The sequence below is a fragment of the Cokeromyces recurvatus genome (assembly GCF_025118155.1).
Source record: "Cokeromyces recurvatus strain NRRL 2243 chromosome Unknown BX663scaffold_9, whole genome shotgun sequence".
NCBI lineage: Eukaryota > Fungi > Mucoromycota > Mucoromycetes > Mucorales > Mucoraceae > Cokeromyces > Cokeromyces recurvatus.
This window is the reverse complement of record NW_026251395.1, coordinates 875,019-889,340: the sequence shown is the minus strand read 5'-3', so window position 1 is coordinate 889,340 and position 14,322 is coordinate 875,019. Positions and strand designations below refer to the sequence as shown.

The 14,322-nt window shown below is 27.2% G+C and overlaps 2 protein-coding genes and 1 non-coding gene across 3 annotated transcripts; 2 read left to right on the top strand and 1 right to left on the bottom strand.

Annotated features, from left to right (window-relative positions):
* Nucleotides 1-2,852: 2,852 nt before the first annotated feature.
* BX663DRAFT_t68 lies at nt 2,853-2,921 on the bottom strand. The gene has a single exon. It is a non-coding gene; the product is annotated as a tRNA-Thr (tRNA).
* A 1,741-nt stretch (nt 2,922-4,662) lies between these two features.
* On the top strand, nt 4,663-6,044 carry BX663DRAFT_542391 (uncharacterized protein; the record flags this gene model as incomplete). The annotated part of the gene is made up of 8 exons (XM_051530814.1): nt 4,663-4,707; nt 4,823-4,874; nt 5,028-5,034; nt 5,139-5,168; nt 5,368-5,438; nt 5,498-5,569; nt 5,653-5,740; nt 6,032-6,044. The coding sequence occupies 8 exons, from the start codon at nt 4,663-4,665 to the stop codon at nt 6,042-6,044; spliced, it is 378 nt and encodes a 125-aa protein (XP_051384098.1).
* Nucleotides 6,045-10,255: 4,211 nt separating this feature from the next.
* Nucleotides 10,256-10,750, top strand: BX663DRAFT_485579 (uncharacterized protein; the record flags this gene model as incomplete). Its single annotated transcript, XM_051524621.1, has 3 exons — nt 10,256-10,482; nt 10,510-10,642; nt 10,718-10,750. 3 exons carry the CDS (start codon nt 10,256-10,258, stop codon nt 10,748-10,750), a joined length of 393 nt encoding a protein of 130 aa, XP_051384097.1.
* Nucleotides 10,751-14,322: the final 3,572 nt, after the last annotated feature.

Genomic DNA, 14,322 nt, shown 5'->3' with positions numbered 1-14,322 from the left:
ATGACGGTTTGACATCAGATTCGAAATTTCCATCTTTCAAGAGATTACGAATAGTTTGCGCACTTACTTTCTTACCTTCTCCTTGAAGTCTCCTAGCTGCTTGTGCTGCTGTAGTAAACTGACCAGTTGCAAACTTTCGTAATATTAATCTACCCTCATTAGTGCTGAATGTTCCATTACGACCATGATGGGCATTTCGAGTAATGCCGATTTCTTTTGAAATGCGACTAATCGTTGCAACTGAGACACCTGTACGCTTACTAATGTCACTATATTGACCGCCATCACGAAGAAGACATTCAATGTTTTGCTTAATTTCAACAGAAATGGGCTTTATGTTTTTTTTATAGATTGCAATTCTTAATTGGAAAAAAATGAATAGATGAACAAACAATAAAATACCTACAGGGTCCCTCATGCTCATAGTACTTACTTTCTCAATAGCAGTCACATATACATAAAATCAGTAAATTTATGCGAAAAAAATAGAAAACTCAAAAAATGGTTTCAATGGGGTGATCATTTTTCAAAACCAGTAAGTTGACCGTATATCACGTGACTATGAAGAGATTTCTACCAAAAATGGAAATATATGCACACTATTACTGTGTTCAATTTTTAGCCGTTTCAGTTTAATGATGTGAAGAAAAAAGAAAAAAACTGAATTTTTAGAGAACATTGAAACCATTTTTTGAGTTAGTGTATGAACTTCATGAGTAATTGTGTTTTTGTTGATGAAGCCGCATTTCACATTAACATAAAACGTTCTTTTGTATGATCTAAAAAAGGATCTCGTGCCGTTGTTCGTGTGCCCAAGACAAGGGCAAAAATGACAACAGTTTTTGGTGTTTTATCCACCCTGGGTGTTGTCAACGAGAGAGTAAAACGACCCAAATTAACGGCTTCTCAATAGAAAAGGAAAACTGTGGTTAATGGGCCATCCTTGACTAAGAAAAAGGGAAAAGGTGGTACCGTAACAGGCCATTACCTTAACTTCATTGCTGGCACCTTGGACGTTATGGATAAATATGATGAATTAAAGGGTTATTACATCGTAATGGATAATACCCCTATTCATACCAACAAAGACATCCAACTCTATATTGAGGGTTGAGGTTATGGATGTATTTGTCTTCCACCCTACTCATCGGAGCTTAATCCTATTGAGCAATTTTGGACTGTATGTAAGAGTAAGCTAAAGAGAGAGACATTTTTAGACGAAGAAACATTAACCTCGCGAATCCAAGATGCTTGTAACGAAGTACTTATCAGTGACCTTCAAGGTTTCTGTACGTATTCTATCTCAAAATTTAGTAATTGTTTAGACTATAAGCCCATTTAAAAGAAATAAATAATTTGGTGCACTTGATCCACCAACATTTGAACCCATTTTAAAATAATTTATGAGCCTAATTTTTTTCTGACTTTGGTCCTATTGATTAAGAAGAAAAAATAATATAAAAGAAAAATATAAGAAACAATAAAAGTCTGTGAAAACTTTGTTTAATTCTTTTATTTCAAAAAAGCTGTCCTTTTAAAATTATACAAAATGGATCCTTATTTATATCTTCTGGAAACGGGTAAAACTTCTTGATTTAATATTATAAAACCATAGACATATCCAATAGATAATTATGAATCTTGTTTAACCTTGATAATGAAGAACCTGACTGATCAATTAATCTCAGCTGTCAGTTATGTTTCAAATGCTAATCTGATTCAAATAATTAGTTACCAATGGTATCTCAAATTAAACTAAATAATTTTTTTAGAACTTCAGAATGATCTCGAATTGATACAATATTGTTTCTTTATTGAAACATATATCTCTATCATCTTCTAATCAACTCCTCAAGTTTCTATTCTATAACTCTTTAGAGATTGTTTATAATTGTGCATAACCATACTGAAGATAGTGCTTCTTATAGGTAATTAATTTTCAATATTAAGTATTTTATATATTGATTAGCAACTATTCTTCTTTCATGTTTAAGACATCTATTACATAACATCTCTGTAATTTTATAGTTTCATTCTAACACAGGTGTGTCTCATATACTAAAGTAGATTAGTATCGTGTACATGAAGTGCACCACTAATATATGATAACATCATCCCACTTTGATAATGATTGAATATCTATACTATATTTTGTAATACATCATCATATATACAACAGGTCCATTTTTTTTCACTTTTTTCGCCCAATAATTTTGGGAAATAGTGTACATCATTCTTTTAAACTTTAATTTCTGTTTAAATTATAAATTATATTTCCACATTAAATTATATATAAGTATGTAGAGAACTCTTCAGTGGTTATAGTGATACAAGAATTGTGTATGTAGCTTGTTCTAACGGCGAGTAATGTATCACTAAAGGAAAAAAATGCAGAACATTGGGCCAGTTTCGTGGGTCACTATAACACTACTTATGCTTATATCCAGAGCTTATTCTATAACAGCTTCAACAGGAGGGCATTAACTATATGCATACGTGGGCACCTAATAGTCCAGACTTGAGCTCTATTGAGCACATCGGCAATCAGTTAAAATCAAGATTAGGTCAATACCCTACCCACACAAAAAAACGTTAAATAACTGTGCCAAAAAGTTGACATAGAACTAAAGCTGTCATTAAGACTAAAGAAGGATATACAAATTACTAAATTCATTTATTTCATATTGTAGTTTTACCAAAAAAAACAAAGTAATATTTTTATTTAGCCAATTAAACATTTAGAATTAACCAATTTTGTAAATTATACTAAACGTTGACACCCAGACATAGTGTATAAAGTAGAAAAAAAAAGTTAAGCAAGTTCCCGCAGCTACTGCAGAATAGAAAAAAATTGCCCCACGTGGATTGAACAACGGACCTTTGTTTACAAGACAAACGCTCTACCACTGAGCTATAAGGGCAATTGTTGTTGACAAGGTGAGTAATAACTCCCAAATTACACTTCTAAAGTTACCAGTCACACTGGAAGCAAGAGGTGTTTCCAGGATATTTACACAGATGTTTAAGCATTAATTTTTTTTCACTGTTTTTGGTGAAATTTGGTTTTTTGGTTTTTTTGATATAAAACTGCCAAATAAAAATTATATTCATATTAGTATAGTTATTTTATAAACATATATACAAAAAAAACGAAAAGTGTACTGCAAAAACTCATTGTTTTATTAATTTTTATATTTTGTCAATTTTAGCTGTAAAATATATTTTTTTTATTGAGAGATTTTAATAAAAATTATTGGCTAAATAAAAAAATTAAAAAAAAATTGCTGTATTTTAAAGTACTTTGTCATTTTTTTTGAAAAAATTAAGTATTTTTAGAGCTTATTCTATGAAAAATATCGGTATTTTAAATGTAGATGTCTTTTTTCAAAGTAAGCAAGCTGTTGTAGGTTTTAAACACATAAAAATAAAATAAAAAGTCAAAGTAAAAAAAGGTTATAACAAAAAGTATAAAAAAAAGGTATAAAAAAAAAGGTATAAAAAAAATATAAAAAAAAGTGGTCCAAAAAAAAGAGTAGAAAAAAGAAAATAGAAAAATAAAAAGGTAGAAAAAAAAATAAAGTAAAAATAAACACATATTCATTTTTTTTGAATAATATGATTAATAGATGTTGTCTCTTTATATTATATTCAATAGAATAAAGTATATAAAAATTATTTATATTTGTGTAATTATTTCATCTTTTTTGTATTCAGCAAACAAAATAATAATAATGAGCTTAATGAGTAATGAGCAGATTCCAAGGTTAATGTTAATGTCAACACATTTCAACTCTAATTTTATTTCAATTTCAAAAAAAAAATAAATAAATTATAAAAATACATAGTAATCTGTTTTGAAAATAATGAAGTGAATATCGTATTGTTGCAATAATAAATAAAAAACGATTTAAATGATGAACATGCAAATGTGCTTTGTATTTTTTTTATTTAAAAAAGAAACATAAAATTTAAATTGTTATTGAAACTCAACTATGTCAAATAACACGAGCCACTGTGATTTTTTTTTTTTTTTTTAGTTCTTTAGATTTATTACTGTCTTTATTAAAGCGTTTATAGGAATCACTATAATTAGTCAACATGCAACCATCAATAACCAAAAATATAGATGCTAATGTACCAAATGTATAATACGCATGCATTCACCTATCGCTATAAAGTTCAATCATGTATATAATGTCAACATTATTACCCATTTAAATTAACACATTATATTAATTAGAAAAAAAAATAAAAAAAAGTTTAACATCATTCAGAACAATTATAACAGCTTTTTATATTATTTACATTTATTTCTCAATGCGTAATGAGCCATGAGTAATTGTGTGTTTACGATGTCAATCGTGAATAAAAGTAATTTACATTTACCAAGCCGATTAACATGATAATATTCGCTTTTTTTTTCTATATAGTATATGATTATTGGACTATGATAATACTGATAACTTAATACAACGAGATTGCAGCTTGTAGAGAAAAAAAAGGCAACAATACATATTAGTTTGTGTTATAATAATGAAATACAAATGTATTTTTTTTTGATTTACAAGTTTACTTCTCCAAATAGAATAGGACGCTTTCTCTTCAATAACGTTACATTTCCAAGCTCATCAGACATGTACTCCTCCTTTAAGAAGATTTGACATGTCTTGTACGGCAATTGTAGCCTTTGAGAGATTGCCTCACCATGTACAGCAAATACTGTCCTTCTTTTTTCAACTTTCTAGAGTTATTGTTATATTGTTGCTTAGTGAGTTAGTACTTTGTAATTAAAAATATGTACTATAAGTATATTTAATTCCAGTTTCATTTTCCTCTTGTAATGACACTTGATATCACCACCACTACGTGTCTCAGTAAGTTTATATAATTCAGTTAACTTTCGACGAAAAAATTTTATTTTTTTTTTTTCTTTCCTTTTCTTTCTTTCCTTTTTTTATCTTTTCTTTATCTTTCTTTTATCTTTTCTCAATTATTTTCTTTACAACATTAATGCTAATCAATGATAGCTATTAGGTAAGTATATCCTTTTAATTGTCATTCATTAATATAATATCATTTGATAAAAGACAATAATCTTATACTGACGCGTTATTTTTATTTTCAAAAAAAAAAAATAGGAAAAATGCAACTTGTATTTATCAAAGAAGGTAAGTATTCTATGTAATACGAAGTTGATATCGATCGATTCATTTAACTCTTCGACTGAATAATATTAATAGGAAACGTTGCAATAATATATAAGTTGTAATAATAGATAAGTTGTTATAATATATAAGGTAAGCTATTCTTTTTTGTATAAATCTTATTTCAATTTATATCTTATGCTGTTATATGTTTACTATTTAGTAAGTGCCACTCTTTTTACTTTTATTCCTTCTTTGTGCCTAAGGATAAACGATATGTTCAAATACTTTTTGGTATGTATTATTTTTCTATCTTATTATTAATTCTAACTTTTATTAATTTGTATAAATAGTATTACTTTCTCTAGTTAATTCTGGCATACATTGGCAGTTACTAATCGCTTTTCTTTTGGGTCCTTTAAAAGGTAAACACTTTAGAGTAGAGTATAATTTCTTCTATAGGATTACAATAGCTAATATTTATTTATTTTTAATTATTGATATATAGATAAAGATTCTTGTAACTACTGCACATGTTATTACAAAAGGTTCTACTGGCTAATACAAGTGTTTGTGCTAATGAAGACGTATCAAAGGTAAGTATTTCTTCTATTATATACAATACTTTATTTCGACTATACAAAGAAATGCAATGAATACAATATTATATAAATATATTTTCTATATTATTATTGTATTATTGTATTATTGTATTATTGTATTATTGTATTATTGTATTATTGTATTATTATATTATTATTATTATTATTATTATTATTATTATTATTATTATTATTATTATTATTATTATTATTATTTTTATAAATAAAAATCGCGTTTTTTGTAAACAAATATTATAAATAAGATTCTATATATGGCATGTAAAGGCCTACAAAATAAATAATATATAATATTTTAAACCAATAAAGCAAAAGGATATGTAATATAAAAGCCACAAAAAGATGTGTATATGGTCCAATTAAATGTAAACATAAAATGAGAATCATTCATAATAAGGCCAATAGTAAAGGATGCTGTCGTTAAAGAAGTAGCAAATGAAAAGGGTTATATAATTCTAAAATGAAGGTCAGTTCGTGTTTTTTTCAGAGCTTTCACAGATGTAATACAGTACCTTTAAACATCTGTTTCAAGCTGTGATTCAAGGATACCCTTTAAACGTCCGTTTAAAGGTAACCTGGAATCACTATTTGAAACATCTGTTTACAGGTCGAATTCAAGGATAATACACACCAAATTGCTTCCAGTGTCACGTGACTTGTAGTTATTTCCGGGTGTTTTCTTATAATTATGATAAATATTTTATTTTTCTTAAATCTTTAATAAAGAGAGCTTTTTTTTGATAATAAATTAATTGCGTGCATTGAGTACTACAATTACAGCTGAGGCAATTGAAAAAGAATATTAATAAACATTGTCAAGAGAAGAACTTGGATAAAGAAGATATTGTCAAGATTGTCGTTTCGTTTGGTTATTTGAGTTTGAGTCTTATTTAGTTTTTATATTTAAGTTTAGTTTATCAGTATTTATTTTATTATTTGACACCTAAGCACCGCAGACGTATCATTGTTGACAAGTGGTATAGAAATATAAAATTTGCACACAAAAAATTTAGTCCACCGGAAAAACTTTTAATAACCGGGACCTACTACGATACAGGTTATATGCAAAATTTTGGTAAAATTTTAAAGTTTATAATTTTATCAATTTTTACTATAGAATGTTCAAATAAAAAATATAATATACATTATATATTGAATTATTTTGAATATATGTAAAAAAAAAATACATGTTTACTGCAAATATTAATATTTTTTATTTTGGTTGTGAGCAATATCACTTGTAAAAATTATAAATTTTGGAGCTTTAGCCAATCAGACTAACGGAAATTGAAATTTGAAGGTTTAATCTGAATTTGAAAAGCACTTTGCAATTTCTTTGTTTATTTTTTTTTAAAGCTGACAGCTAAAATTGGCGGCTATTTAATCCAGCAAGAAAATATTTACTAAAATGTAAATATTCTTATTTTACTGACGTCAGTTAAAAAAAACGATAAGATTTTAAAATCTTCTTTTTTTAATATACAAATATACAAAACAGCAAAAATTAAAAAAAACATATATATAGATTATTAACTGAAATGGAGAACAATTAAAGTATTTAGTTGGACAACTAATAAACAAAATATATGATTATTTTATTTATGCTGATGTGAACATTGATGTTAATTAATTAAAATAACACATGTGAAAAAATAAATCTAATGTAACTGTTAATTAGGGAAATCTAGTTATTCTTTTTTCAATTATTATAATTGTATTTATGTAATGTTACGTCAACATGATTACAACACATGTAAAAAAAAGAGAAAAAGAGAATTAAGATCAAATTCATAAAAAAATCAGTGATTACTCATTTTAAATAAAAAATGACAAAGATTTTTTTTATTTTATTTAATTTCATTCATCTCATTTTTAAAAATTTTAAAAAACCTAATCTCAATTTCAGTCTTTTAATCAGAAGAACACGGATTTCTAGAGAAGTAATGAATTCCAGTCCACATTAGCGATATTAATTGTATCAATAGTGAGAATCTGTTCTCTAATTACTGCAATGTTGAATTATTTTAACAAAATTAACATTACCATTGATCTCCATCAACTCATCATTAAAAAAAAGAATACAAAATATACTATCATAATGGTTTCCAGTTTATTTTTTAAATCTATGATATATATCGACATTTTTTTATTTTATTCAGTAAAAAAAATAAAGAAACAAGACAAGTCAAAGGTATTAAAATATATTTATTCATATTCATATTAGTCTTTGTATTAATTTTTTTAATTTTTATTATTGTTCATATTGCATGCGTCAGTTTATACAGTAAGTGAAAAAACTGGTGCATAAAACGTAAAATTGTTGTATCTCGTGTTTCCCTTAAGATAGAAAGTTGATCTAAAATGCAATTGAAAGAGTATAAAACACTAGACAGGATAGTGACGTTGTGTAACGTTACATTACGTCATGTGATTTTTATAATAAACTCATTTTTTGACACTCTAAAAATACGTCATATTTACAAATTATGACTATATTATCATAGTTACGTATAGTTACGTCATTATTTATGGATCACACCACGGAGGCACTGCTTCACTTTAATGAGATATATAAATAAGCAGGGTTCACCTATTTCATTTTGCCTTATTTTCTATATCTTTTTATCTATCACTACTATTCATAAAATGCCTTTTACACATAGTCGAGAAACTCACAACTGAATTAAAGCATTTATTCTTGATGGAGTGTCTACTGCTGATATTGTTCAACGCACTGGGGTATCAAAATGGACAGTTAATAGGTTGAAAAAGAAGCTTAACCCTAGCTATAAACGACCCTCTGGTGGTAGAACCTCTAATTTAAGCACAACAACAGCAGTTACATTGCGTTTTAAAGTTAGGTGTGGTTCTTTACCCACAGCCAGAGCTGCCCACCAATGGCTGAAGCACAATCATATAAATATCAGTTATCGTCGAACAATTCAAATTTTATATCAGCTTGGCCTTTATGCAACATTAAAAAAATCGAAACCTTTTCTCAGATACGAGCATATGAAGAAACGACTTTATTGGGCTAAGAAATATAAAGAATGGACAGTTGAAGACTGGAAGAAAGTTATATTCTCAGATGAAACAAAGATAAATCTATGGGGATCAGATGGGGTTCAATATACTTGGAAGCAAAGGGGTCATCCTACTCGTCCTCATCACTATAAGCAAACTTTAAAGCATGGTGGCGGCTCTTTATTGATGTGGGGCTGTATGACAGCCGAAGGACCAGGTTATACATGTAAAATAGAAGATAAAACTCTTGATTCCGAAGGATACACGTATATCCTAGGGACTACATACATGGATACATTAGAGTACTATGGGTGGAGTAAAGAAGATGTTATCCTTCAACAAGATGGTGACACAAAGCACACATCAAAATTCACTAGAAAATGGCTTGAAACAAAAGGTATAAACTATATGCATGTATGGCCACCTAATAGTCCCGATTTAAATCCCATAGAAAACCTTTGGCATCACTTAAAGATAAGATTGGCAGAATATCCAACACACCCAAAGAACATCAATGAATTATGGAATAGAATCGACAAAGAATGGAATAAGTTCCAGAAAGAAGATATGTTGTCTTACTACGAGAGTATGCCATCAAGAGTTCAGGCCGTTATTAAAGCTAAAGGAGGATACACAAAATATTAACTAAGTTTACCTTCTCCTTGTTTCTATGTTGATTACGTAATAAAGCTTCTAATGTATATTTTGTCCAATTAAAATTGACCAATCTTATTTAAATTTCACAAACATATATGAGCTCTTTATAGCTAATATTTAGCCTATTTTCATATATGTACTATGCATTCTCATAGAGATATAGTCAAAAAATTAAAAAAATTATTTTTATGCACCAGTTTTTTCACTTACTGTACATCTAAAAATATACTTTCTTCTATTATTGTTCTGCTGAATATAAATTTATAAAAATAACTTTATACAAGTTAAACTGGGGTAAACTAAGAATAATACAAATACGCGTAATAATTGATTCTACTCAGAATACACATATTAGTTATAAAAATAAATATATACTAAAGACATGAATCTATAATTATAACTCTTAGTAATCCTTCTATAATTATATTATCAAATACAATTTGTTATATTTTTATTTTCTTATTACTCATCATCCTTATCCACAAAATATATAAATACTCTTACATTATTAACCCTTATAATTAATAACTAAGAACAATACTTGTATTGAACTAACTCTTAATAAACTTATTGACAAGTCTCAACGTAGTTCTTCTGCCTTATTTTCTTTTTATTTTATTTTATTTCTTTTTATACTTAATCCTTAAACTTACCTAAACCACAACAAAAAGCTTTATAATAATCTATTGCTTTTTCTTCTCAGAGCTTATTAAGAAAAAACAATGTCAGAAATACGCAAGCTAAAATGTTAAAAAACATTAATAGCAAAAAAGTTAAATAACCAAACAAGTAATGCATAGGTATATCTGAATGCCTATCTCTCGCCGACTATGGGGATTGGAAAACATTTTGGATGACTATTTTCTATTTGTGGATGTTCCATTCACAACTGGACATTCTCTTTATGACGAAGCCATTCAAAGTCTAAAACTTTATAATGAATCAAGGGATCATGACACCAAATTAGAGAAGACATTTACCAAAAAATTCCTTACTTATTTAAATACGCCACATAGCAAGAAATCGTTTTTGCAATTGTAACAGAAGCGTGAAAGGGCTAATAGACTTAAGGAATCTGTAATTGAAATTAATGAAGAAATTGAAATTAACGAAGAAATTAAAATTAATGAAGAAATTGAAATTACAAGTAATGGGCTTGTAAGTGAAGATTTACGATCCAAAGGTCAAAAGCGAAAGGTATGATGTAATTAAGGTAATTGTTAATAGGTACACTCTTTTATTTACTTGTTTTCTTTAAATATAAAGGTTTAGATAATAACGAAAAACGAATACCAATGGAATTGAACGCCAAAACAAAAAATTACGATATACAATCGCCAAGTACAATTATACCATTGAAAAGATAACTTTGCAAAAATCGGAGCATAGAAAGTCTATGCGTAGCGGAGTTTTAATTTCATATACGTTAATTCATTCAAACTCCGACATGATGGCATCAAAATGAATAAAAAGGGTAGTAGGGTCCAGCGCGTCACGTGACCCGATTTAGGCTGCTTACTGCTCGTTATGATGCAACGAAGTAAATAATCAGCCAATAAAAGTAGAATATAATTTGCCGTACAGAATCAATAGACAAAATAAGAGGAGATGTTGATAAGATAAACATAACAAAAGAATAAGACAGAATAAATCTGTGAAAACTTTGTATAGTTTATTGAAGATAAAAATAATACAAAAATTGTACAACGAAGAAAAATAATATGGAAAAATGACGAGTGCTATTTATATGTTTTTGTAAGATAAGTCATATTAATAGGAGTGTGATTTAGATAAGTGAATACTGCTATAATAAAGCCTTTATGCACAAATATGCACAAATGTTGTCTCCAAATAACTCTGCATGCAGTATGCAGATTTCTGCCTGAGCTGTTCCTGACATTAAAAATATACACGATTATTGTCTTTGGGATAAGCAACGCGTTAATATTAATTTATAGTGAATATTCCCTCTATAACAATATTCAACATTATAGATGTATCTATAATATGTATGACTTGTATAAATAATTATGTAATTCAATATAACAGTCATAAACTTATTGAATTCTTATTATTATTACATAATACAATGTATATAATTATTTTTAATGCTCGAATACTCTAACAATGACTATTATTAAAACTGAGTGTAGAGTGAATATTATGCTGTGAAGTACAATACATTAGTTTTATTCGAATAAATGATAGTTTATTTCTGTTTTGATAAGCAAAAAGTTAAAGAAAGAGAAAAAGACAAAAGACAAGTCTGTGAAAACTTCGTGTAGTTTTTATTGAGAAGAATAATACAAAAAATTGTCCAAGGAAAAATTATGTGAAAATGTAAAGGGTTATTTATATGTTTTTGCAAGGTAAGTGATATTAATAGAACTATGATTTGGATAAGCAAATATTGCTATAATAAAGCATTAGTCATAAATATTTTCTCCGAATAATTCTGCCTACAATAAAATCTATTTTTATTCTTTTCTGCCTGAGCTGTCGCTGTTACTAAAAATATTAAATTATTATTTCTGGGGTGAGCGACGCGTCAATATTAATTCACAGTGAATATGTCAGCTATAGCAATACCAATTATTTATATGCTACTATTATTATTATCCTATAAGATATTATTACATAACAATATTTATCTTTATAGCTCTCTATATATAATATGTATGACTTATAAATAATTATGTAATTGAATAGAACAGTAATAAACCTACTGAATTCTTATTATTACATAATATAATGTATATAATTATTTTTAATGCTCGAATACTCTAACAATGACTATTATCAAAACTGAGAGTAGAATGAATATTATGCTGTGAAGCGCGATATATTAGTTTTATTTGAATAACCTCTTTATTATGTAATAAATGATGGTTTATTTCTATTAACTTAATTATAAAGGCTACTACAATCACAACATTTAGAACTATTTGTTATAGAACAAGCTCTGGATATAATCATAAGTAATATTATAATAGATGAATTACATAATACAGGATAAAATATAAACCTGAATATGAAATAAAACTCTGTATAAAACATCTTGTAAATAATATAAAACTTATTGACATCCAATTGTCTAGATATATCAATTATAAGACATCGTATCATTTCTAAATATTTATTTTTATAACCTTGTTAAAGGATTCAGGTCGTCTTTGATCCAATAAAATAAAACATAAAAGATATCAGGAACATATACTCAGATTAAACAATAAATTTTTTATTTAAAACTTGATCAGATCATTATAACACCCAATAGATAATCCATAGATCAGTCTCTTGAATCAACAAGATGTATACCTGAATACTAACACTGTTTCATGACTCATGTTCTTTGACGGTTATTTTTATTTCTTTGATTCAGGATTCATTAATATAAATACAAACAGTTGTGTAGACACAAAATAATCTTTAACTTTCTTTTAACCTTCAATTTTTATTCTTTATTTTTTAATTGAATAAAACAGTCTCAAACTATGCTTCCTTTTGTTCCCTTTCTCTGTTGATTAAGAAGAAAATAATATAAAAGAAAAAATATAAGAAACGATAAAAGTCTGTGAAAACTTTGTTTAATTCTTTTATTTCAAAAAAGCTGTCTCTTTAAAATTATACAAAATGGATCCTTATTTATATCTTCTGGAAACGGGTAAAACTTCTTGATTTAATATTATAAAACCATAGACATATCCAATAGATAATTATGAATCTTGTTTAACCTTGATAATGAAGAACCTGACTGATCAATTAATCTCAGCTGTCAGTTATGTTTCAAATGCTAATCTGATTCAAATAATTAGTTACCAATGGTATCTCAAATTAAACTAAATAATTTTTTTTTTAGAACTTCAGAATGATCTCGAATTGATACAATATTGTTTCTTTATTGAAACACATATCTCTATCATCTTCTAATCAACTCCTCAAGTTTCTATTCTATATAACTCTTTAGAGATTGTTTATAATTGTGCATAACCATACTGAAGATAGTGCTTCTTATAGGTAATTAATTTTCAATATTAAGTATTTTATATATTGATCAGCAACTATTCTTCTTTCATGTTTAAGACATCTATTACATAACATCTCTGTAATTTTATAGTTTCATTCTAACACAAGTGTGTCTCATATACTAAAGTAGATTAGTATCGTGTACATGAAGTGCACCACTAATATATGATAACATCATCCCTCTTTGATAATGATTGAATATCTATACTATATTTTGTAATACATCATCATATATACAACATTCTCTCTCTTCTATTTTCTCTTTCATTTTTTATTTACGTTCCATCACAAATACCATTATCAGAGATAATGATGAGTTGATGTTAGGTAAAGTTATTACAAAGTATTATACATATACTTTATTTACTTCTAAATTGAATTATATATTACAGAACCTGATGCAAACATATTGTCTGGAGATGCTGTAGGTTTCTTGCTTAAAAAAAAGTCCTCTATAAAAAGTCAAAAACAGGATACCTATCGTAATGATTGCAAATTACTTGGCATAGATTATCAAGAACTAATATGTCTTTATTATCATGAAAAGAGATTCAAAAACAAATTAACGTATAATCCTAATTCCAAGTTGAAAGCCATGTCATTTGGAGATCTCTCATCCGAAGTACTGGCTGACAAAAAAAGCAAGATCAATGTTACGATACAAATCTAATCATGAATCAAGTCCCGGAGTATTGTTGTGGTTTAGGTAAGTTTAATTAATTAAATAAAAGAAATAAAGTAAAAGAAAATAAGACAGAAGAAGTACGTTGAGACTTGTCAATAAGTTTATTAAAAGTTAATTCAATACAAGTATTGTTATTAGTTATAAGTTATGAGTTATACAAAATAAG